The sequence below is a fragment of the Agelaius tricolor genome, unplaced genomic scaffold (genome assembly GCF_023055355.1).
Source record: "Agelaius tricolor isolate 1412-34295 unplaced genomic scaffold, bAgeTri1.0.p SCAF_3, whole genome shotgun sequence".
Lineage (NCBI taxonomy): Eukaryota > Metazoa > Chordata > Aves > Passeriformes > Icteridae > Agelaius > Agelaius tricolor.
The window spans coordinates 12,319,736-12,344,246 of NW_027269263.1; the positions used below are offsets into that span (position 1 = coordinate 12,319,736).

Genomic DNA, 24,511 nt, shown 5'->3' on the forward strand with positions numbered 1-24,511 from the left:
TGATAGCTGAATTCAGATTGAAGAAAACTATTTCAGTGTAAAGTTATTTAAAGAACTCTGTATTATATGAAAGGCAAAAAGTTCTATGTACTTGATGTGAATATGAGAATACTGCTATAATAAAGATTGACTGCATGGAAAAGTCTGAAGGAGACTGTTTATTGTGTCATGCATGACTCCTCTCCACAAAGTTAGAGGGGTGCAACTCAGGTGGTTAAGGGGAGTGAAAAAGTTACTTTAGGATGTAACTCTGGAAATGGAGAAGAAAAAAAATCAAGGGACTCCTGCAGTGTAACCCCCTGTCTCCCTTCATCTTAAACTGGATCACTGCCTCCTTGACTACTGTGCTGAGCCCTAAGGCATTTTTACCTTTACTATTCTGAACTTTATATACCCAAGGGGAGTTTTACTTCATCCTGGGAAAAGCCTGGCACCAACTGATCTGGGTTCTGTTCTGGGTAAATTCTCCTGCTTCTATGGCAATTTCCCATTCACCTCTTCACTGGTTATTTGGCAGAGCCTTTATTGATAAGACTGTAACCTGCCATGCACTAATGGACCTTATTTCTTGAGGCAAGCACATTCTCTATCAAGCAGGTGTTACAGAAACTCATGTGTACTCAAGAACTACAACTTTAAAGCTGTCATGGTAATTTCCCAAGAATTTTACTTAAAATAGGAAAAAAATACAGTTCAGCTTCAGCTTTGTTTACAGTTTTATTCACATAAGGACCCAGGAGCCAAAGATTTGGTTCCAGGGGCCTCAATTAGTTCCAGGAACCTGAAAATAACAGAAGAAAAACCTGAGAACCTTTTCGCTCATCATTTTCCCACGATGCAGAGCAGAAGGATGTCCTCAATGCTCCCTTCAGCAGTAGTTGAAGCTTTTGGTTTAGAGCTGTAATGTGTGACACAACAGCTTAAAAAAAGTACTGGATAGAAACAAAAGCCTAAAACGTTTAAGGGGACATCTGGACAGATATCTCTAGAAACAGAGCATGTCTTCGAAGTTGGATAATGCTGCATCTACACAACAGCATGAGTAAAATAATATAGAACCGGTACCAGGTAAGCTACAACTCCTAACCAAGTCGGTTGTTACAGTGCAGCCTTATATTATATATCCAAAACGGGGCTCCCTGGCCTCAGGCAGCCGAGACACGTGTGTGAAGGCCATGAGCAGTGCGGACACGGCCTCCTGTACCGCCGAGGCTGGGCGGGTTTCCCCTGGGCAGTGCTGGGAGCAGGCTCCCTGCAGCAGGACCAGCCGGGCACGGTGCCCGGGGCCGCGCTCAGGGGAGAGAGGCGACGGGAGCCGTACCGGTGTGCTGCTATTCCTCATCGTCCGGAGGGATGCCGAGCTCCTCGTCCGTCCAGGCCGAAGCGTCGGGATACGGGAAGTGTCCCTGGGAGAGAGGCCCGTCAGAGGTGTCCTACCTGCCCGGCCCGCGCCCCCCGCCCCCGGCCGCCGCGCCGGCCTCACCAGCACCATGTCCGAGTTGTGCCAGAACTGCCAGAGGATCCAGAACCACATGAAGCCGCTGAGCGCCTCGCCTCGGATCACCTGCGCCCGCGTCAGCTCCGGGAACTGCCGGTACCGCGGCGGGATGTGCACCCCGCCGCCCGCGCTGCAACACAGCACGGCCCCGCCTCACTCCGGGCCCCGCCGGCCCCGGCCCGCCCGCCTGCCCCGCTGCCCGGCCCGCCCCGCTCACCGCCGCCGCCCGGGCACGGCGGCCCCGGTCCGCAGCAGCCGCCCCGCCGCTCGGCCCAGCGCCGCCACCACCATGGCCGTGCCCAATGTCACCCGCACCGCCCAGCAACGGCCCCGGCGATTGGCGCGGCCGCCGCCTTCCGGGGCGGAGACAGCCCGCGGCACCGAGGTATCCCGGGAAACGGAGTTAGCGCGGGGCTCCGAGGTATCCCGGGAAAGAGAGATAGCCCGCGGCACCGAGGTATCCCGGGAAACGGAGAGCCCGGGGCTCGGAGGTATCCCGGGAAAGGGAGCTGGCCCGGGGCACGGAAGGGTCCTGGCGCACGGGGACAGCAGCACTGCCCCCGCACATCTGCCCTCACTCCCCTCAGCACTTGGGAGTGCCCGGGCAGCACCACGGGCGGGTGCCTCATGAGTTCTCCCGAAAGCTGGCGTCGCCCACGGGGGCCGCAGAGCGGGGCGAGCTCCCCAGCCCAGCCGCTGCTTTTTGGAGGGGCGGGGCGAGAAGACGGCTCCAGCTGGTGGTGTTTAAGGAAAGGGCGAAAGGGGCAGCGCTTCCCGCTGTCCGAGCCGGGGCAACCCGGCAGTCCAGCCCAAGCAGTCCGGTAGCGGAGCAGTGGGGCGCGGGCGGTGTCCCGGCGGGGCCGGCATGGGGGGCTCGCCCTCAGGAGCGGGATGCGGGGCTCTCCCTCGGGGCCGGGATGTGGGGCTCGCCCTCAGGAGCGGGATGCGGGGCTCGCCCTCAGGGCCGGGATACGGGGCTCATCCTCGGGGCCGGGATGCGGGCCTCGCCCTCGAGGCCTGGCTGTCCCCGAGGAAACAGCTGGTGCGGAGCCTCTTCCCGCTCTCTGGGCCGGCAGCCGGAGCAGGAACGAAGGGGCGACGCCTCGGCATAGAAATAGCCAGTACAGAATTCCCACCTGAACATCTGAGAGAGTTTCGTTCTTCTCTCCCGTTTTCCCTCTCCCACAGGTGTTACAGCGGTGTGCCTGCCTGTTTATTGCTCGCTCAGCAGTGTTCCTGGAGCTGCAGCCTGGTTTCAGTCCCGGCACTTTGAGGAGGATGGAAAACCCAGCCTGCCGGTGGGTGGATCTGTTCACCGGTATATGCCAGAGCAAGGGTTGGAGGAATTCTGCCAACTTCTTGTGGAAAACCAGTTGCATCCAGTAATGCATATCGGTGTGCCTTCTGGGACACTGGGGTGATCACAAAAGAAGCAAGCAAAAAATCATGGAGAAAGTACCCAGGCTGTCAGGAGGGTCCTTTCAAGGAATCCAACACTCCCCTACTCCTCCTGACAAGGTATGATGCCAATGTAAGATTAATCCACACTTGTAGTTCCTCCTGAATCTTTATTGGATAACATTCCACAATGAACTGGAGAAGAGTTTCTGTGACCCTCCTGGAGGTATTTTAAATAAGCAATAATACCTTCTCAATTTGTTAACACCCCAAACACCTAATATCCTCAGCTGAAGCAGCAGTGGATAGCCTTGTAGTTAAGGAATTTTAATTTCCCTGGTCACCTGAGCCATTTTCAGCAGCAGTTTACAGGGAATCGCAGCAAACTTTTCAACCAGTTTTTACTTACTTACGGTTTTTACTTACTTGTGCAACATGTTGCAACCCTACAATGGGCTCCATACCGAGTTTATGTTTTCCCATAAAAGCTGAATGCTTTGATACAAAGTTCATAGTTTTATTGCCAGCTCTGCCTTCCAACTGCCTTGTATTTTGTCTTTCTGCCTTCTTGCAGTCCCTGGCATTCTGTTCCCTATGTCCTTGTTCTCAAGTATCCCTCATTTCCCATCTTGCTCAGGCTGGATATCTCCACTGCTGGCTTTGATCTGCAGAGGCAAATTTGTCCCCCTAGATTGAGCCCCCACTTTCTTCACTCTTCCTTGACTTCAGGTCCTTTCATTGACCTTTCAGCTTTGCTTGCCAGGGGAGCTTGGAAGCTGTGTAAGCAGCAGCAGCAGCGCATTCGTGGCCACTGGCTGCCCACCCCTGCTACACACCCAGCAGCTGGATAGAAACCAGGTGCAAGGAGGGGGTTATCATATAGTTCTTAAGGGTTTTTTAATGTTCCTCCTCTCCAAACTTTATTTCTCAAAATCAAAACCATTTGTGATGAATTTACAGATAAGCAGCATAGTACCACAAGACATGGTGGAAGAATTATGAGGAGAAGTAATAAACTGAAAGTAAATTTCAACTTTGTAGACAATATTCCTCTTTAAGGATTTAAATGTTCAAAAATCATGCTCATTTTCTGTTTCCATCTCCTCCTTCCCCCTTCCAGGTAAGCTCCACATCCATCTCACATGTCCAGTGCTGCCACACAGCTAATAAAGATTCCTGTAGCTCTCTGCTGCCAAGATGTCCAGTAACACAGTAAGCTCATAATCTATAGGTGGGTCACTGGAAAAGCAGAGAAGGAAAAGCTGGGAAGCAAAGACAGTTATTGCAGGGTGGGGGTTTTGTCCCATGTTGATTTAGTTTGTTTGCACTGCAGTAAGTTGCAGAGTATCTGTTGCCGAGCTTTCCATTACTTCTTGTATTTTCATTTTCCACAGCTGTCATGTTTGTGCCTGGAACCCAGGTCCCTTTTGCATGCCCTTGATACCCTCAGCCAAAAGGAATTTCATTGGTTCTTCCCTGGAGGCTTCCCGTGTGCTGAGGGGGGCTCGTGTGCTGGCAAGGAGAGAAACTGATGGCTATTACTACCTGGGCCACATTGTCCAGGAGCTGAAGGTAACTCTTGATTGGGAACATGGCTGGAAGAGCATGTATGGGTTTTGGTTTTTTTCTCTGTTCTTCCCATACTCACCAGTCCCAAGCCCTTGCTGTGGGGTGGCCCTGCAGTGTTGCAGTGCACTTCCTAGCCACTGCTGCCTCCCCACACCCTGTTTCCATCTGTTACCTGGTGCTGTCTGGCTGTTTGCTGTGAGGAGTCCTGCAAGTAAGAACAGCCTAGAGACCAATCTGTTTTTGTAGATATAATGAGGTTTTATTCAGAGACAGACTAAACAGGTCCCTTATCCCTATTGTCTGCTTTTGCCCAGCCTAGCAGCAGAGTTAGTTAGCTAAACAGCAACTAGTAATCCAAAATGTTTGTCTCCAGGGTCCACTTCCTCTTTACCAAACTGAGAGCTTTCCTCATTCTTTTCCATCTGTGTTTCTGGGAATTGTGAGATGATTTTGGATGCCAGACAGAAAATCCCCCCTGCAGGTTTTCTTTTAAAATCCAGTTCATTTTGCAGGTTAGTTAAATAAATTTTGGTGCTAGTATAGGTGAGGATGTGTGTGAGCTTCAGTGTGGGGTAGAAGAGATTGGGGTAGAACAGATTGGGACAGCTGTAGGCACAAGTGACATCAGCTGGAGTAGGAGCTGACAGAGTATTATTTGTGTAAGTGCACTCAGAGATCTGTAGAGAAGGCTGAGATTCTGGCAATAGGTCTTGCCCTCACTTGCTGCTGAAGGTTTCAACTAAAGTATTTAAGTTTATGACAGTTGTGACTTTTTAGTGCTTTGTTACCCTTCTGATTGCTGAAGGATTGTTTTTTATCCTTCATATTGTGGTGAACTGCATCATACACGGTTTCTTTTGGCTGCTCTTTTTCCTGTGGTAGGTTTTCCTAGTAGAGTTCTGCCTTAGCCTGCTTTTTGTGTTCTTACTAAAATCTAACTCCAAAGTGAAAGGAAGAAAAAAAGTGTCAGCCCCTTAAGCCCCAGCTTTTTATTTACTTTTGAAGTGGTATGGACACAGTACAGTGAAACCCTGGTAGAAGAGGAAAGCTGCATTCCCAGATCACTTTCCACTTCCTGGGATTTCTGCCACTTCCCTCTCAGCACTTAAGCTTTGCTGTTAACTGGACCTTGCAATTGCCTTGCACACCACATGTTTTACTCTTGCAGGGCTCCAGGGAAGGCTTTTTGGTTGAGTTTGACCAAAGTGGTGCTCTGAAGGGCAAGGTCCAGCGTGGCCAGCAGGAAACGCCGCTCTATGACATTGTGCACTACGAGGACGCCCGGCGACAGCCTCTTGCTCCAGGGGACAGGGTCTTGGCACCATGGGAGGCTCCAGCCAAACGTTTTGGCCCTGGCACTGTGCTAAGGGTTGTGGAGAACACAGAGGCACCTTTAGGTACCTGCTTTGGGTGTTTTGGTTTTCTCTAGCAGCACTGGACTCACCACGGGAGGTGGTCACTGCAGGGAAGAGATCGAGCTCCAGCAGGGAAGAGATTGAGCTCCAGCATGGAGAATTCACCTCCTGCTGCTTGGGTTCTCTTCATTCTGTTTTTATTGTTGGCACTAAGCCACTGTTTCAGGGTCAGAATTAATGCAGATCACAGAATTTGCCTTTACTTTGTTCTGTGGGTGAAAACTTCCTAAAAAGTTTGGGGTTGGGGATAGCATCCTCCCAGCACAAGTCAAAAAACATTCCTGATCCTCCTAAGAGTCACCTGGTTATCTGTTAGTCAGCTTTTCTGCTATTTCAGGGTAAAATCCCACCTGCTGTGGCAAGTGAGATTTTTTTATATCTCCTGTCTCCTTGCAGGAAATTCAGGAGAAAGTCAAATTTTAAACCTGTAAAGAATAAAATCATGGAAGTCGTTACAGAATTGTCTGAAACACAAGTCATTACTTTTACCTCCTGCTCTCCATGAGATAAATCACACAGATTGATATGGTGCTAATACATTACTTGCCCTTTTGTTTGTTTTTTTTTTTTCCAATATGCACAGCACACAATGAGAGGGGAGTGCTTGTGAATTTCTGGAATGGGCAAACTAAGGAGGTGTCTTCTGCCCAAGCTCTGCGGATTCCCCTGCCCCTAAGCGAACGCATCACCCTGGAGCTGCAGATGCCTTTAGCAGCCAGGCAGATGGTGGTAGATTCAAGCTTGGATTACCCATACCTTGTGGCACCAGGCTATAGAGCCTCAGGGCACTACAGACAGGGTCACCTGGGCCTGGACTGCTGCCCAGAGCCTCTGTATTCCACTCATCCCTGTGCCAAGTGCAGCTGGGGGTGTACCTCGCTTCCCCAGGGCTGCCTTGGAGCCTGGGAGCACACACGGCCTGCAGAGTGCAAAGGGCAGCAGGAAAACACCTTCATCCCCACAGCAAGCCTGACTGAAGAAAAGCTCAGCAAGAAAATAGAACAGGAACTGTCTGAATTGAGGATTGCTTCTTCAGAAAGTGTTTCCAGAGAGGAAGAGAAAAAGGAACAGAAGAGATTGGAGACAGAAAACGTTACAGAAGATGTTTGGTCTCGTTTGGAAGAGGACCATGAGGTTATAGAAACTGAGAAGGTAAAAAGTAGTTCATCCTGACTCTTCTGTTAATAAATGGTCTGGTATTTGTGTAATTATCTGCTTTGCTACTGCAAGATTTCTACCCGTGGTACCAAGCTAGAGGTTTAAGTCTGCTCCTTATGCCTTCCTGCTAAAGAATGGGGAGACTTTGCACTGCCTTCCTTTGACTGGGGTCAGGTCATTGTCAATAATCTGTCATTGTCCCTGGCTGGAGCAGGCCTCTAGAACCTCTTCCATGGATGCAGAATACGAGAAGTGCTGCATAGCCCAGTCCCTCTATATTCTGCTTCTGCATGGAGGAGGTAAAGGGAAAAAAAGGAAAAGTGTCAGAAGACTTGACACTGGATAAAGATTACAGTAGGGATTGTTCCCTACCAAGGCAGTCTCTTGCATGATTCTTTTAACATACTTTACCCTGTTAGAGGTCTCCCCTCTCCCAGTCAAGGACCAGAAGAGACTTATGTAGTCCTCAGCAGCTGGTTTGGTGCTTGTGAGCAGGGCACTGGGTGAGGATCAGTAAGGAGGAGGTTCATGTGCACCAGCTACTGCCACACTTACCTCCATTGCTCTGCAAGGGTTAGAATCCAAACTCTGGCACATGCCAGAAGCAGGGCTGTCTTTCAGCCAGAGCTCCTCTGGCCTGATCTCTTTTGTACCAGTTTGGACCCTTTCAGGCAAAAGAACTTTGGGTCATTTGGAGACATAGAGAAACTCAGGAAGTTATCAGAATTTATCTATGGGTTGTTTCTTTAGTAAAGAACTCTCCCAGAATTTTTTTTTCATTCTGTCTTAAACTTCAGTTACAACTTAAGATCTTGTGCTGTAAACTCATTAAATAAACCTATTCTTTTTCTTATCAGGTCTGGATTATGGTTGCATTTCTTGTTATTTCTAGGGCCCTCAGAGGGAGATGGCTCGTGCTGTGGTTGATGCTGCTGTCAACACAGACAGCTGGTTAATGGAGACAGATCACAAGGAAGAAGCAGAGAGCAGACAGCAGGATGCTGAAACTGAAGCTAATTTTGAACATGAGCATGGTATTGGAACTGTAACTCTTTTACCCTAACATAAGACTTAGCACATAATATCAGTGCAGGATGGCATCATGTATAAGATCTGCCACCATAATTCTTGGTGCTCTACAAGAAAGTATCATAATGCCATCTTTATATATAGGTATTAATGGTGCTATGGCTTGAGAAGTTAATCATCTTCTCTCAAAGTGAAAAAATTTTCAGATGGAACTTCAGATTTTTTGGCTTTTACAGCTCAGCTACTGCAGTAGGAGCTTTTGGGGGTTTTTAACTTATATCATAGAGCTCAGTATAAATAAAAAATTCCTTACTTTAAAAATTAATCTTTAACATTAACAGTGACTGTGTATAGCAACAAGATTTCACCGGGACTTTTCTGCAAAACAATCCTCTTACCTGTGCTGAAAATTATTGCTTTATAATGTCACTGAGTGGAATTTTGTTCCCTGAACAGCAAAAGGGGCTGGATCATAATTTTGATCAATCTTTTGCTGTTCTCAGCTTTGTGACAATTGCAGACATCTAAGAGAGGATTCTGAAAGCCTGAACTTTTCTCTATTATTGCTTTGTGACACTGCTGGAAGAGGGAGAATGAAAAGTCAAACAGGAGTGCACATTTGCTCCCAGCTGGTGTTCCAGCACCATTCCATGTGACAGCTGCCACTCAGGTCTGCCCTGTCCTTAGCAGAAAGGTGTGAGCAAACTCTGCTCCTGTTCTCAGTTACCCAAAAACTGTGTTAGCAGGGTTGTGCCCATGCTAATGTCTCTCAGCAGGATGTGGAGCTCAGGCATTGCCCTATCAAAAGCTTTATCATTTTTACTCATCTCAGAGCAGTCAGTTCATGCCAGTCTGTGAGATACCATGTAAACAATCCTTTAGCCTGAGTAGCTGTAAGAGGCACCAGGCAAAACTCAGTTTCCCAGGCCAAACTCTTGCCTAAATGGAATGGCAAGCTTGTTTCTGGAAACAAGCTGGAACCTCTTTTGTGGAGACTAAAAACTGTCCCACTTCCTCATAGGAAAATGCTATAAAATCCTTGCTTGAGTATATTTCATATGAGCAGACCTTTTGTTCTTTTAATTTGATTTCTTTTTATAAGCTTCCTATATTCTCATATGTCCTTGCCCTAATTTATTTGAAAGGCCTTTTTGAGACCAGAGTGGCAGAAGCTCCAGTCCTGCATTCCCAGAGGAGCCCTTCCATGGGAAGCAGTGCTTTGGCTCCTTTCAGGTGCCAGAGCTTCTTTGCCCAGGTGAATCAATCACTGGAGAAAGACAGCCTGACCATCAGATCAGCCCTTTGTGGGCAGAGACCCCACAGTACCACCCACCTGCTGCCTGGGAGATCCACACATCTCCCAAAGCTTCTGAAAGACAAAAGCATCACAGTGAGTATTTAGGTTTAGTTCTTAGGATGAGGAGATTTGTTTATGTCATGTGAGAATGTTCTCTCCTTTGATCTTCCACAAAGGTTTTTGCTGCAACAGAAATTATGCCTGTGTAGAATAATGGTTATGCATAAATAGAAACTTAAGGACTCCACTTGGGAGCCCCCATTGTGCAGGACAGGGCGCTTGTGGTATTTTTGCTCAGCACTTTTGACGGAGTGTTTTTGTATGATATAATCTCTTCTAAATAAGCTTCTCAGCCAGCTCTACTAGATAGCAAAAAAAAAAATCCTCTTTTACAGATACTGAAAGCAAAAAAGAGAAAGTTTAGGCAGTCATCTGAGGCCCACAGCAAGGAGTGCATGTTAGGGCAGGAGTGGAGCTAGAAGTCTCCTGATCCTTAGGCTGGTACTTTACCTGCTGGAAAACATCATTTGTTCACCTCCTACCTACAAAACACCTTTGATTCCTTCTTTGATCTCTCCTTGTGAGTGTCATTAAACACACCCACAAGGTACTTTTTTTGCTAAGAATAGCAATACACTGGAGAACAAAGCTGTTTACAGCCCCTGGGAAGACTTACAGATCAATGTGTTAAGAGAAACCAGTCAAAATGCTGTGTAAGACTGGCAGGGACATTATTTGAAAGTCCTATAGTGTTTTCCAGCTTGTGGTATAGGAACATGCTAACTGCACTTGGGAATAGGAGGAAGGAGGATGCATTTGACAGAGGAAAATATGTTGGGAGAACTCTGTTCCAGCTCCACACAGCTCTAGCAATGTAAACTGGAATACATGTCTAAAGGTTTGGTGGTGTTTACTTGCACCTCCCTCATAAAGGGCACTGTAAGGAGTACAAAAACAAATAAATATTTCACTATGGCTGTGAAAAGATGAAGGTGCTCCTTCATCTCTGTACATGGCACAGTGCATTTAAAAACATAAATCAGCATTCTTTCATTGAAATGGAACTACTGCTGAAGAAAACACAAAGACTGCTTGAGAATGGGTGGAAATCTCAGACAACAAAAGGTGAAGAGTTGGAGTACCTGCAGAGAACTCAGGAATGTTCTGGGTTTGGCCAGATGGGGGCAGGTATTTCTCTTGCTAATAAAATCTAGTGAGGAATTTATAATGTTTTATGGTCAGAACCTGGATTTTCCATCCAATCCAGAAGTTGACCCAAAAACTGGGGAGTTTTAAGCATTGGCTCAACACCAGAACAGCACAGCCTACTGACCTATGGAGAACTCTTTAAGACTGGATTTTCAGGTACCTCTGTTGATTAAGCCTAATGTTTTCTACATACAAGGTTTTAGCATCATCCTCAGTATTTTCATGGATGGGAATCAACACTACAGTATTTGTGAGCCTTTGTAGCTTCTAAGCCTCAGGAGTGACATTAAAACTGGGCTGTTCTGGTTTTGTGTGCTTACAGTGTGCATTAGAAAAATACACTGCTGGGACTAAGGGTTCAGTTTGCTTTTTTTTCTTGTAGAAATCAATCCTTAGTGGTGTATCTCAGAAGAGGTGGAAGGAGCTGGACTTCAGCAGAGCCAAGATTGAGCACAGAAGGTGGCAAGAAGAACAGAGGAAGCTGAAGAGGGAGCAGCAGCAAGAGGCAGATGGCACCCGCCGGCAGCTGCGCAGGGACAGCCTGAGGTGATGCTGGGAACTGACTGCTTTTTGTGCTAGAGGTTGGAAGGTTGGTAACATCTGCTCCCTGCTGCTCTCCCACCTTGTGCTTTTTGCTGGGCTCTGCACAGGGGTCACAGTGGTTCCCTACTGGGAATGGAATTGGTGCTGGAGGTGTGAGGGAGTGGGTACACTGCATTATCTCCAAGGGCAAATTCCCTTCAGTCCTGCTCTCAGACCGAAAGTGCTGACATCAGGCACCAGCCCGTTTGGGGCTTTTGCTACCTCTCTTCTGGACACAGGTTTAATCCTCATAACCTAACAAAGAGTCCTGGAATGTTAACTGAACACAGATTGCCAAAATATCTGCTTTGTGTCTTATGCACTGTCTTTCTTTTTTATTGCTCTTTCTTTATGAGAAATTTGAGAAATTTTGTTTTGGAAACAGGCAGCGATTGCGTCAGAGAACATTGCAAGGGCTGGAGAAACAGCTGGAGCACAAAGAGAGAGCTTTGCAGCACATGGCACTGCTCCAGGCTGCTGGGGCTGAGAGGAGCAGGAAGGAATCCTTCTTTAAAGAGGAGGAGGAGAGGAAGGCAAGGCAGAGGCTTCAGTTCTTAAAGACACGGCGTTTGCAGAGAGAGGAGCTGCAGGCAGAAAGCAACAAAAGGAGCTCTGAACAAGAGAAAGAAAGTCTGGTAAGGACAGTTCCAGAAGTTATTTTCTTCTGCCATGTTTCCAGCAGTGGAAACATATATACAAATATCTGGAGTATTTGTATATTTCACCTGTTTTACATCCAATAGAACTGTATCATTTAGAGATAAAAAAGGGTAACCTTTTTTTGGCACATGGATAAAGTGAAAAGTGGAAAGTAAAATTCCTTATCTCTGCCACAGAAGAAGTCTTTCTTCATGCAAAAATAAAATGGATTATATCCATTTCTGACTAGTGAGAATCATAGTACTGTAGGATGACTTGGATTGTGCCCATCTAGTCCCAACCCCCCTGCCATGGGCAGGGACACCTCCCACTTGACCAGACTGCTCAGAACCCCCTGTCCAGCCTGCCAGGGATGGGGCACCCACAGCTTCTCTGGGCAACCTGTGCCAGTGCCTCTCCACCCCCACAGGAAAGAATTTATTCCTAATATCTAATCTAAACCTACTCTTTTTCAGTTGAAAGCCATTCCCCCTTGTCCCATCACTCCACACCCTTGTAAAAAGTCCCTCTCCAGCTGTTGTAGCCCCTTTAGGCAATGGAAGGTGCTCTAAGAGCTCCCCAGAGCCTTCTCTTCCCCAGGCTGAAGAACCCCAGCTCTCAGCCTGGCTCCATAGCAGAGGTGCTCCAGCCCTCTGAACATCTTTGTGATCCTCCTCTGGACTCACTCCAGCGGATCCATGTCCATGCTGGGGGCCCCAGAGCTGGACAGAGATGAAGAGTGAGGATGAAATTTGGCATGAAGGCTGTCTGTACAGTTTTGAATGTCTTTGTGTAGGAGTTGCTGAGGAGCAGAATGCAGTCACGGCAGGAAGTGCTGGAACAAGAATCCCAGGAGCAGGACAAACAGCAAAAGCAGCACCAGGCTGCCAAAGTGAGAGTGTTCCAGAGGAGAGAGAGTTCTCATCTGAAGATGGAAAAAGAAGGGCAGAAGCTCCGTGCCCTCCAGCAGCACCTCAGGGAACAGAAGCTCCTGCTGCTCCGGGCATCCCTGCTCGAGTAAGGAAGCTGCACAGTGGGTGAGCAGGGCCTGGAGCAGTTCACAGACCTGCTGTGTCCTGTCACCTGTGAGTCAGTGTGCAGAGTGTGACAGGTGGCTTTTGGATTCCTGGAGAGGTCTCTAATCTCCCTTTCACTGCAGCCAGTGTGCACTGCCACTGCTCTGTCCTTCACCTGCCTTTCTTCCTGGGGTCACTGGCTCCCCCTTCCCTGAGAGGGAGCAGCAGGGCACATCTAGAGGCACTTTCTGCATCACAGAGGAGGGATTTTTAGTGCACTGCACTGTGGTGAGTGGAGGTGTCAAAGGAGAGGAGGAGGAGGTTAAGTTTGTCACATCCTGAAGTGTTCCCTCTTCCTCACATCATCTAAGGTACAAAATTCCCTGTGGCTGTGGCACAGGACATGCACTGATCAGCTCTGGGTAACCAGAAATTTCAGCCAGGTATTTAGGAAAGGAGAATGAACATAGCACAGTTTATTTGCTGAAACAGTCTATATTTCTATATGGAAATATCTTTATTTTACACAGAATTATGCTAAAATACAACGGATGTATATATATGATCATATATATGATCAGCTCTGGGTAACCAGAAATTTCAGCCAGGTATTTAGGAAAGGAGAATGGACATAGCACAATTTATTTGCTGAAACAGTCAGAGCTATATGGAAATATCTTTATTTTACACAGAATTATGCTAAAATGAATACAATATATGTGATATCTTGTTTCAAGTAATGCCTAGAACCAAACTAGACACAAAATTTAAATTTGGCCTGACATTCTGTATACACTTAGAAACATGATACACATTTTCTGGCACATTATAGAAATTTTTGCCTCCTTCTAGAATACAGCAACAGTGATAATGGCAGTTTCTTAAAAAAAAAAAAAAAAGAAAAAAGTAAAATTAATAAAACTTGTAAAAGGGAGCTCCTTTGAAATCCTGCCAAATCTGAATGGCCAACAGTTTCCAAGCAGTGTCAGACTGCATTCCTCCAGGGATAATAGAGAGGCTATGCCTTCAGCTTTTCCCTAAAAAGACCAAGTTAGGTCTCTCATCCAGATGTTTACAAACTACTCTGAGACCTTAATAGCTAAAATGGGTATTTTTAAACTTTAGGATCCATAATGTTACGTGCGTGAGCCATCCTGAGATTTTTGCTTGAAGAAAAAAAAAAGGGAAAAGATGAACTTAAATGAAAGGTGAAGGCTTTAACAAACAAAATGTCAGAGTTAAGGTCTGGAAAGAGTGTAACTTGCTTCAGATTATGGAAACTACATGTGAGGCACAATTTTGCATTTAGACATGAAATCCCATCATTTGGACCAGTTTCCACTCTGTTGAGTGTCTGGGAAAGTTGGCTGGAATTTGCTCAGCAGGAACATGGATGGTTGTGCCCCAGACCTGGCACACACCCTGCTGAGGGAGTGTGGGTGCTGGTGGCACATGGAGATTTTCTTCAGGATAATGTTTGGGGGGTTTGCTTGCTTCTCTTCTTGTTTGAGTTCTCTTTTACATAAAATCTTGTGCTGGTTAGGACAATGCTCTGCCTGCTTATGACTCTAACTAGACTTAAAGAAACAAGCCTAAAACTTATAAGGTGTTAAACTCTGCTCCTGCTTTTATCCTTATGCACTTGGAAATGGAATATGCAGTGATTAAAGGAAAGTACATGAAATATATTGAGCTGAATCTAAACTTATTTTTCAGACTTCATTTATATGCTATTAATCATTGTTTTATAATCACCATAAAACAGCAGATTGTCTGCTTATGCACTTTCTCTTCATTGCTTAACCACCTGAGAACAGACTACTGCAGAGACCATGCTCCACTGCTGTTTCACACAGGGTAGGTCTGGGAATATATTCAGTACCACATTATTTCCAATCATTCATAGACTGTATTTCTCACTATTAAAATGCAGCCATAAAATCATTTTAATACTGCTATTAAAATAATTGACTGTAAATGCCACATGTAATCCAGCTCTTCTTCTAGCTTTATTTGATTTTAAACATTTGCAGTGTGATTTTGTTCCATCAGGAAAATGCTTTGACTCTGGTTTGAAACCTGCTGGGAAAAAAACCCCTAAGTATCTGCATATCAGTTAAGGTTTTGAGTACAGTGGGGAGCACCAGGGAGGGTTGTAGAGAAAATCACACAGAGCAGAAAAAAAGAAACCTCTTAAGTTTCAGAAACAGAAAAATTAAGACCGGGACAAATATTCCCAGAAGTTGTTTTTTATTATGGAATTCGGTTTTTCTGCCTAGGTAGATATTTTATTATGCTGTTTATAATCCAAACTCCTATCATAATGTACTAGAGTACAGAAGTTTGAGAAAAAATTTAAATGGTCTGGTTTTGTCATCCAAAATGACTAAGAGCAGACCACTACATGCAGGATGTTAGGACACTTCTACAACAAAAGTAGAAGTTAAAAGTACAAAAGACAAACAGGTTTATTGGCCTTTTTCGGCCTGAATGTGTTGCTTGGGTGATGCTAGAACATAATTTCTCATACCACAGTGCAGGTAAGTCAGTAAATTAAATATTTACCCTGATATATTTTAAAACAGACTTGATCAATTAACATCTTTCTGAAGATGTTTTTAAAAACTAACAGAGCACATTAGCTCTTAGACCTGTGGCAATGAGTGGGAAATGTCCAACTGTGCAAATTCTTCCTGCTTTCTGGAACAGACCTTCTGATCATCCCACGCCTGGTGCTTGGCTGAAATGACTGAAGGCAGCATTAGTGGAGAGCAGCCACTGTGTACCACATCCCTGGGGTACCTGTGGCTTCTCACCTTCAGCCTCCTCTGTGTCAGCTCCCAGGCAGCACAGCACAGGTAAACCCCCACAGGGAGAGGGCAGCAGCCACAGGAGTCTATTTGAGGGCAGAAGCTGCAGTTTTGATGAGCAGTGGCTTAGCTGCTTCCAGGATGTCCAGTTCAGGGTCCAGTGAACGTCCCAGTCCTTCCAGAACCATGATGGCAAAGATGATGGAAGCAAAATTGCTCTCGAGCTTCACCTGGAACCACAACAGACTGAATGGACTCAGTGGATATTATTTTCTTCTGTGCCCCTTCAACCAAAGTACCAGCTCTGCCTAAGCTGGGAGGGAGGGGAAGAGACTGGGGAGAGCATTTGCACACCTGAAACTAAAATGCAACTCCACCAGTTGGACTGTGCAGCCCTGTGGCTGACAACCCCAGTTCAAGCCACCATAGGTCTTTTGAATTCCAAAGTTGTTTGCAGCTGTGGAAATTTGTCCCCAGAATAATCAGTTACAAGGAGGTATCTATAGTCTAAGGGACTATAAAAAAGGTAGGAAAAACTATGTGTTATAAAAATACTCATTTTAGTAGATGGTATCAACCATTAAATGAAGTATTGAGACAAAAAAAAAAAACCACAGAAATTGGGCTTAGCAGAGCGTGTACAAGCCCTGCCAGCATGCCTGCAACACTTGGATGCATTCCTGCAGTTCCTTTCAGAAGTCAGTCCCCCTCCTTGTTAGCCCCTCATGTTCACAGTAGTTCTCCCTCCCCAGATGAACTTCCAGCTATTAAAGGCAGACAGGGACAGGACCTCACCTTATGGGTCATCAATAGTTTGAAGACACTGGAGAGGAGATTTCCCACCTGAAGCTGGAATACACAGGAGAATTTTAACAGCTGATCAAAAAACATTTTTGTTTCAGTTTTCAGTGCTGAACTGCAGCTAAGTGGGTGACAGGGTGCACTTGCCTTGCCCAGGGCAATGGTGTTCCCCCGGACCTTGGTCACAAGCTCTGCCATCTCAGCCTTGAAGCGCTCGATGTCTTGGCACTGGTTGGCACGGGCGTGGTGCAGGATCAGCTCTGCCACCCTCTCCCCCTGAGAAACAAGCAGAACAGCACAACCAGAACCTGGTCACTGGTGACTTGCAATCAGATGCTTGCAGTTCTTGCTTTCAGTAGCTGAGAAATGCCCCAGCAGCACAGGATGGGCCTGGACACAGGGTTTAGCATGGATTCTTTGGCATGCTTCAGCAGACCAAGACAAAATGTGTCCCTCTTGAGCTCTGTTAGTGACTCCTTCACCCTGCAGCTGAGAGACAGCAACAGGCAAGTAGGAGCACAATGCTTGTTCCCAGAATGAACAGGAGAACAGGAGACACCAGCACTGGGTTCTCCAGTCCATCTGACAGTAAGTTTCACGGGGGGAGGAGGATAATGTAGTTCCCCTCACATGGAGGAGCCTAGTAGAGGTCAGACCCCTCCACACACACCTGTCTTCCCTCCTCTCCTCTATAGATGCTGACACAACAGCAAAATGGAGGAAGGCATATGGGCCTTCCAGCAGCAAGGCTGCAGAGAGGAACATGTGGGGCAGATCAAGATGTGAACTCATTCTCTCCTCTTCTGCAGCAAAACCTGACAGATTCTGCAACCATGGCTCCCAGGCAGTCCTGACTTGCAGCAGAAGTACTCCTAACCAGGAAGGGGCAGCCAATACTTCCCATTTGGCACATTCTAGTTCCTGGGGCACTGAAATTGCTCCACTCTGGCAGCCTCCTTGCTGCAGCTGAACAACTTATCCCTGTGTTTGGGGATAAGATGCTAGCTCCTTTCAAGGGGAAACAGAAAACTCTCACTTTGGCCATCAGATTCCACAGCCACCTCCCTTCCCCAGCCAGCCCCATGCCAGAGAGGAGCCTCACCTGTCCCTGGACCACAGCCGTGAACACGGCGCGGAAGTTCTGCATGTCGGCGCTCTGCAGCTCCGCCACGATCCCTGCGTCCAGCAGCACCAGGCACAGCTGCCGCAGGGCTGGCTGCACCTCCAGCACCTGGCTGTCACACAGCTCTGGCACCCGGCTGTCACACAGCTCTGGCACCCGGCTGTCACACAGCTCCGGCCGTGCCGTGCCCTGAACCAGGATATTCCCGGGGTGCAGGTCGGCGTGGACGAAGTTGTCGACGAAGATCTGGAGGACAGGTAAGTGTGAGAGCAGCTCATTCCAAGCAAACCTGGTGACACCAAAAGCCCCCAGGCAAAGGGCAGAGGGTTGTTTGTGGTCTGTTCTCTGTCATTACCAGTGATGGGGCAGCACCACAGCAGGTGGCTTCTGCTGGAGACCAGCTTGGGCACTCGGGGAGTCAGCAGAGCTGTGTGAAGTGATCCAATGTTTGCTAGAGGTCAGGTAGGACAGCCTGGAGTCCCAGCAGGGAATGGCACTGCCCTTTGGCAATTGGCCCTAAACTGGGGCACACTGGTGGGCCTTAGCAAAGGGTAATGCAGTAAGAATAGGCAGTTTGCCATTTGGTGACAAGGTTATAGTGAATGGGTACATTTGTCTAGTGCAGGACACCAACCTACATTACAACTCTATTGAAAAGTAAGGAAAACAAGAGAAGAGGAAGTGAATCTGTGTAGCTCTTCTCTGACTCTGCTAGCAGTGAGCAGCAAAAAGGACTGGCAAGAAGACAAGAACCAAACAGTACTTCCCCTGCCCCAACCCTCCTGGTGACCTGCGACTGCAGGACTTCCTGCCCCAAGGAGATTATCTTTGTATTTCATGGATTTCTCCTATGAATTTGTTCAACTGCCATGTAAATAATTAGAGCTGTGTGAAAAAATATGGTTTTGGTGTTGCCTGAAAAAAAATTACTTCTGCCAATTTTAAGCCCTCCTTATTGAGAAACCTTACACAATAGATCCATATTCATTCTCATGCACTCATGACTGCATAATCTCTGAGATAAGCTACTCATCATTCTGCTTTCCAGAGTTAAGAGTCCAAATTATTTCACCATTCTGGTATGGAAGACATTCCACACGAGTAATCATCCTATCTGCCTTCCTCTGCACCTCTTCTAGGTCTACTACAGCCCTTGAAATGGAGGGTCCTGGGCACAAAGGGACTAGAACTGCAGAGTACTCGAGAAAGAGGTATTTGTTTTACTTACAGACATAAAGTTGTTTCTTTACCCTTTAAGTCTTTCCTACTCCTAAAATTTGAAACCAATCTTAGCATGAAACTATTCTTGTTCCATCATTGCTTTTCTGAGTGGTAAAAGCTATTTCAGAGCCTGTCATACTACCTGGAGCCAGAACTGGAGGTTCACTATTGCCCTAGCATAATGCTGCAGCATTTCATCTGACACACACTGCCCACACACTCAGTACTGCCAGGAGCTTTTGCAACTCTTCCCTGCTGGTTCTTACAGCCCCTCACAAGACACTTGTACCACCCTCTCAACACTCCTTTCCAGACTATTTGGGATTATTTCAGCTACAGAAGAACTAGATAGCCAGAAGCTGAACCTGGCCAAGTTTGTTGTCTTGACTCCAGATTTAGGTCTCCCTAATAAAAAGGCAGTTTTAGAGGAGTTGATAAATTAAGAAATCAGCTCATTGTTTTCCCTCTGAGTCACATCCACAATCTATGCAGAGCACATGACATTTGCTAATAATGTTGCCCTTTAAGGTACTTGGGTAATAGGTGAATATTCATTGAATGGATTAGTGGGTGTCCTGAGCAAAGGCTGACCAAGGTGCACAGGCCAGTCCTACTGTGTGCAGGCAGATGACCCCTCTGCAGTGGCAGAGCTTGTGTCAAAGCCTAAGCAGGGCCAAGTCTAGCCCAGGCTTTACCCAGACCAGGTACAGGTAGGAAGCAAATAGGTTCTCTCTTTAACCTCTCTTTGTCTTACTATCCAAACTGAATAGCTTCTGCAGGAAAACAGCTTTCTCTTGCAGCCCCAGCCAGGTGCCTACCATCTTTAGCAGCATGTCCATGCCCATCCTGGCCAGTCTCTGCCGCAGCTCCGTGCCAATCCCCATGCGCAGGTAGCGTGAAATGGGCTCACTCTCCTGAAACAGAGACAGAGCTGGAGTCAAACACCCCCTGCATCCCACCTTCAAACACACCTTCTCCTGGGTGCCACGAGTGGGGGGAAGGTGATGATAATACCCTAGAAAGGACCTGGCAGAAAGAGCCTGTACCTAGTGTGATGGAGAACATGACAGAACCAAGGGTTTGTTCCTTGGAAAGACAGACGGTATTCCAGGGACAGACACACCCTTGCCAGGGTCACATGCAGGAAAACTAATCCTGAGCGTAGCTTTGGTCTGGGACTCAAACATCCACAAGAGAAGTGAGGCAGGGATCAGAAAGTGTCAGACTGCTGAGCACCTTGCTTTGACCCAGCACAGAGGAGAGGTGAAGCATGGTGTTGGTTTGCAAAGCACAGGGGGCTGCACCCACTGCTGGTCTGCTTGCTTTCAGACCAAGTGCTCACTTCTATACAGCTGTCTGCTACCTGTCTTCAGGGATGCACTGCTTGCAAACAAAAGAGTGGAAGAGACACTAAGGAAGGACATCAACCTCCTTAAGCAAATAAGAAAAAAAGCATCCTTCTGCCTCTGATTCCTCCTTCTCAAAAAGAAACACCTCCTTGCCATGGTCTCCTTGGGGCTTTCTCACTGCTACCATTGCACCCACACTCTGCAATTCTTACCTCAAATGTTTCCACTAGAACATCTGCTGTTACCAAGGGCCAAAGGGGAGTTGGAAACTTCACAAAATCAACATCTAGGAAATTCTGTCGGAAGCGCTCCAGATTTCTGGCTTCATAGCGTAAGTCAATCTCAAGAGACAAACAGAAAAGCAGGTTGGACATGAGAATCAACTAGGATTAGATCTTCAGGAGCCTGTGTGGATTGCAATACTCAATACCAACAAAATCAGTCAGAAAGCCAGAATGGAAACAAAGTAAGAGTGGCGCTTTTTACAGGCTCACAGCCTCCCTGATGGAAGAGGAGCAGACTGGGTAATGGATGGTGCACAGCCAGGTCCAACCTTTGAAATATGGGTGCCTTACTAGAGGCATGGTGTCTCAAAATAGACCAGGACCACGTTATATTCAAAAATACAACAAGATCTTAAACTGAATCCCATCCTGAAAGGAAGCTTGCTGTCCAAACGGCAAGGCAGGCAGACAGGATAGAAGAACTGCAGCCACAGCCTCACTTGCCAGAGAGGCAGCTGTAGCAGGAAGAAATTTAATGTAATTCATACAAGATAATCCACTATGCCAAGTCCAGGCCCTGGTTCTTCAGTGATCCAGTGTCTTGACACAAGGGTATCTCTCCTACTGTCTGCTGCTGCTCAAGGAAGCAGGATAACCTTGCCTCACCACACTTGTCTGGCAGCAGGGAATACCCCAGGAATATTTCCTGTTCATTCAAAAGGAAAAAGCTACCATGAGCCTATCAGATATTCTCCTCACTCTCAGTCTTCTGCACATCCACCCAAGCTCTGCCAAACTGGTACGAATGACCTCGAGCCACATCTGACCACAGTTAACATTTCCCAGGATGGATTTACAGCGCAGAGGTTTTGGAATTGTAGAGAATAATTAAGGTTTTCAAAAGCTTGTTACAGACTTCAGACTCTGCAATCTAGACACAAAAGTGAAATTAGCAGATAATGGCTCATTTCGTAGAAACATAAGCCTAATTAGGCCTGCAGTGAGATCTTTATGAGTTTTATAGTAGCAATGTTCCAGGATAGTGTCTTTAGAAGACATTAGTAAATCAGGATGTTTTCAGATCTGTTTGCAAAACTGTACTGGCACTGTGAGTCTGATGACAATACAGAGTAGAATGTGTTATTAACTTCTGTGAAAACATTATTTATGCCTATATATATATATAAATATCTATCTCAGTGCTAATAAACATGACTAGTGAGTACAGACTGCAAACATATATGTAGAATTACAGAAAAAACCCACATGCCTGAGTACTTGCTTGGAGAGATTCTTTCCTAAGGAGAGGTGTCTCACCACTGTTCACCTTTCACAATGCTGCAAAAAGGACTCTGACTATGGCTAGCTAGCTGTTCAGGCTGTCCACTAGAAAACACATTCAAAGTCTAAACGGTATTTTCAAAGTCTAAAAAGTAATTTTAGATCTGGTAAAGATTTTTTTTCATTGCTTTGCTACTTTGTGAGCGTATAAGCTTTCCTACAGTAATGTTACGTGATTTGATTAGACTAAAGAACAGAAGTAAAGAGCAAGCCAGTCTTCACCTAACCATTTTAAATGTAGTGGTGTGAACAGAGTTAGAGGCAGCCAGAGCAAGACAAAGGGCAGTTTTGTTTAGCTGGGGAGCATGGCCTGGCACATACCTGCTGCATCATAAGCTTCTCAAACTCCTCCACAATCTCTGTCAAACTGAGCCACTTGAACCCGGGGAGGAGTCCAATGATGCGGCTGCCCATCTTCATGAGAAACAGATCCATCTGGACTTGGTGGACCAGCCCAGGGTGCAGGACCTGCACAAGAACCAGCAATGGCAACATCAACCCCCCTGACACTCCATTGCAATGAGCTCAAGTGATACATTTCAAATATACCGAACCCGGCTTATTGGGATGGGAGGCAACCAGCTTCCCTAGCTAGTCCTCAGAAGAACTCCCAATTTGCCATTGATTATGATACAGAGAAACATTTTATCATTGTCAAATTCAGTGTATCAGTGCTGGAAGCTACAGTCTCACCCAAAGACATTTTGCACCACTTTCAGTCTTGCCCTGTCCCTTACTAGTATTTGAAGCTGCTCAAATATAAGGTTTCTTTAAATAAACTTTGCAGGAATGCACTTATATGTTCCAGATTTCTTCATGTGAGCAGAGAAGGAGGTTTGCTGTCTGGAAGGTGCAAGTAACATTAATGCTAATTATTTTAATGTAAATTGGGCCCTTTGGAGACATTCCTAGTACCCACATGCCACATCAAATCTTGAGCTCTCCGTTTGGCAAGAGCTGGGAATTGTGGCTGCCTGGAACAAAAGCACTGAGAAAGGACACCGGAAGAGACAGCATCCCTTTTGTTCCACCTGGCCCTGGCCAGCTACTCCTCTCCATGGGAGTTAAATCTGACGGACCTCGTCCAGCAAGCTCCATGTTCATACCTCCACCGTTTCGGCACATGACTTACTTTAATGGCTACAGGCACGAGATGTCTGGCTGATGACGGATCTGCATTCGGGAGTGGCTTGGCCCTCTGCTCCATAAGGGACATCCTACTCCCGGAACTTCCCTGGGAGCAGCCTGCAGAACTCAGTTCCTCCCTGCTCCTCTCATCCCGTATCTCCTTGCTCTTCCTCCTCCTCAGCCACCCGAGGAGGCCTCTAAAGCCTGACACTTCCCACGCTTCAAAGGCGGACCTGAGCTCCGAGCGCTGCTCCAGCTCCTGGGCCCGGGAGCCGCCGATGGCGGCGAGGTCAGCATAGGCTTTATACACCTGGGCAACGCAGCCCGAGCCCACGGGCTCCCGGCTCGGGAACTTGAGGATGCCCGTCCAGTCCTCCCCGAAGGCCTTCCTCAAGAGCTCGTCGGTGTGGCCCCAAGGGTGCGGGCTCACCTCGACGTGCAGCTTGGAAAACTCATCACAGAAGGCCTCCGAGAAGAGGTCCCTGCGGGTGCTGGCCCACTGGCCCAGCTTGACACACGTGGGGCCGGCGGCCTCGGCCGCCCTGCGCAGCAGCCGCAGCCAGCGGGCGCCCAAGCCGGGCCAGAGCCAGGCCAGCGGGTAGACCAGCAGCAGCGGCCCGAAGCGCAGCAGGAGCCCGCAGGCGCGGACACCCAGCCGCAGCACCAGTCCCAGGCGCCGCAGCAGCCCGCGGGGCGGCCGCTCCGCGCCGCGCTCCGCCGCCCACGCCGGGCCGCGCTGCCCCGGCCTCTCCTTCCAGCCGGTGCCGGCGGGCACGGCCGCGGGCACGGCCAGGGCCAGGGCGGCCCAGCGGCCGGCGCGCAGCCCGGAGCGCCCCGCGCCCGCCCGCCCGGGCAGCGCCGGCCGGAGCCGGAGTGCGGCGGCGCGCGCGAGCAGCGGGAGCGGGAGCAGCCGCGCGGCGCCGCCGGCCACCATCGCGCGCGCTCCCGCCGCCGCCACCGCGCGCGCCCCCGCCGAGGGCAGGGGGCGGGAGGGGGGCGCGCCCAGCCAATCAGCGCCCGGGAGCGCGGCGGCGCCCCGCCCCTTAAAGGGCCAGCGGCGAGAGCCCGGCGGGAACGCCAGTGCCGTGAGGGAGGCGCGTGCCCGGGCTGTCCCCTCAGGATCGGGCTGTGCTGGACGGGGACAGGCGGGAAGGGGCCGCGCTTGGGCCGGGGGCCTTCACCCCTCCATCAGTTCTGAATCATAGCAACAACACTGAATTTCCTGAATGTCCTGGAAGGGACCCGTCGGGATCCTGGAGTCCAGCTCCCGGACCTGCACAGGACACCACAAGTGTCGCACCGTGAGAGCGTTGTCCTGACGTTTCCTGAGCTCTGTCGGGCTTGGTGCTGTGCCCACTACCCTGGGCAGCCCGTTCCACTGTCCGACCAGCCCCTGGGTGAAGCCCCTTTCCCTAATACCAATCTCAGATCAAGGGATAGAACTCGTGTTGCAGGTTTGAGGCATTGCTGGCCAGGTGCTCTCCCAGGTGCGAAGGCTCTGTGACCCCATCAGCCTCGGGGAGCCGTGCCGGGGACACGCACCGGATTGATAGCAAGTCAGGACTTTCTACGTTTCGCCGCAAATCTTTCCGTCTGCAACCAGAACGGCGGCTTTTCACTCCGCTCCGGTTTGCCCCGCTAACACCGGCAGCCCCCGTTCCCTCCCCCGAGCGGGCAGCTCAGGCGCTCCATGCCCGGAGCGAG

The 24,511-nt window shown here is 48.3% G+C and overlaps 3 protein-coding genes across 8 annotated transcripts; 1 reads left to right on the top strand and 2 right to left on the bottom strand.

Moving 5' to 3' along the window:
* Positions 1-649: 649 nt before the first annotated feature.
* NDUFB2 (NADH:ubiquinone oxidoreductase subunit B2) lies at positions 650-1,873 on the bottom strand. 2 transcript variants are annotated; one of them, XM_071422481.1, is made up of 4 exons: positions 1,716-1,873; positions 1,484-1,628; positions 1,322-1,406; positions 650-781 (listed from the first exon to the last, which is right to left on the bottom strand). In XM_071422481.1, exons 1-3 carry the CDS (start codon positions 1,787-1,789, stop codon positions 1,332-1,334), a joined length of 294 nt encoding a protein of 97 aa, XP_071278582.1. In that variant the 5' UTR covers positions 1,790-1,873; the 3' UTR covers positions 650-781; positions 1,322-1,331. The 2 variants fall into 2 exon arrangements, with proteins under 2 accessions (XP_071278582.1, XP_071278583.1); XM_071422482.1 differs by having other exon boundaries at positions 705-898.
* Positions 1,861-14,514, top strand: LOC139587841 (trichohyalin-like). 5 transcript variants are annotated; one of them, XM_071422475.1, is made up of 11 exons: positions 1,861-1,989; positions 2,687-3,016; positions 4,017-4,108; positions 4,291-4,468; positions 5,634-5,862; positions 6,464-7,032; positions 7,931-8,072; positions 9,213-9,457; positions 10,956-11,119; positions 11,541-11,790; positions 12,591-14,514. In XM_071422475.1, exons 2-11 carry the CDS (start codon positions 2,945-2,947, stop codon positions 12,813-12,815), a joined length of 2,166 nt encoding a protein of 721 aa, XP_071278576.1. In that variant the 5' UTR covers positions 1,861-1,989; positions 2,687-2,944; the 3' UTR covers positions 12,816-14,514. The 5 variants fall into 5 exon arrangements, with proteins under 5 accessions (XP_071278576.1, XP_071278577.1, XP_071278579.1 ...); XM_071422476.1 differs by having other exon boundaries at positions 1,861-1,955; XM_071422477.1 differs by lacking the exon at positions 1,861-1,989 and adding an exon at positions 2,167-2,319.
* ADCK2 (aarF domain containing kinase 2) lies at positions 13,696-23,755 on the bottom strand. Its single transcript, XM_071422480.1, has 8 exons — positions 22,812-23,755; positions 22,001-22,147; positions 20,327-20,455; positions 19,584-19,679; positions 17,524-17,790; positions 16,569-16,697; positions 16,416-16,469; positions 13,696-15,850 (listed from the first exon to the last, which is right to left on the bottom strand). The coding sequence occupies exons 1-8, from the start codon at positions 23,739-23,741 to the stop codon at positions 15,707-15,709; spliced, it is 1,896 nt and encodes a 631-aa protein (XP_071278581.1). The 5' UTR covers positions 23,742-23,755; the 3' UTR covers positions 13,696-15,706.
* Positions 23,756-24,511: the final 756 nt, after the last annotated feature.

Coding starts and splice junctions, on each gene's coding strand:
- NDUFB2 (XM_071422481.1), bottom strand. CDS start 1,789: ATGGTGGTGGCGGCGCTGGGCCGAGCGGCGGGGCGGCTGCTGCGGACC. Junction 1,629..1,715: donor GCCGTGCCCGGGCGGCGGCG/GTGAGCGGGGCG, acceptor GCTGTGTTGCAG/CGCGGGCGGCGGGGTGCACA. Junction 1,407..1,483: donor ACAACTCGGACATGGTGCTG/GTGAGGCCGGCG, acceptor CCTCTCTCCCAG/GGACACTTCCCGTATCCCGA.
- LOC139587841 (XM_071422475.1), top strand. CDS start 2,945: ATGGAGAAAGTACCCAGGCTGTCAGGAGGGTCCTTTCAAGGAATCCAA. Junction 4,109..4,290: donor CCAAGATGTCCAGTAACACA/GTAAGCTCATAA, acceptor CATTTTCCACAG/CTGTCATGTTTGTGCCTGGA. Junction 7,033..7,930: donor AGGTTATAGAAACTGAGAAG/GTAAAAAGTAGT, acceptor TGTTATTTCTAG/GGCCCTCAGAGGGAGATGGC.
- ADCK2 (XM_071422480.1), bottom strand. CDS start 23,741: ATGGTGGCCGGCGGCGCCGCGCGGCTGCTCCCGCTCCCGCTGCTCGCG. Junction 20,456..22,000: donor AGAAGCTTATGATGCAGCAG/GTATGTGCCAGG, acceptor TTGTCTCTTGAG/ATTGACTTACGCTATGAAGC. Junction 19,680..20,326: donor TTCTAGTGGAAACATTTGAG/GTAAGAATTGCA, acceptor TCTCTGTTTCAG/GAGAGTGAGCCCATTTCACG.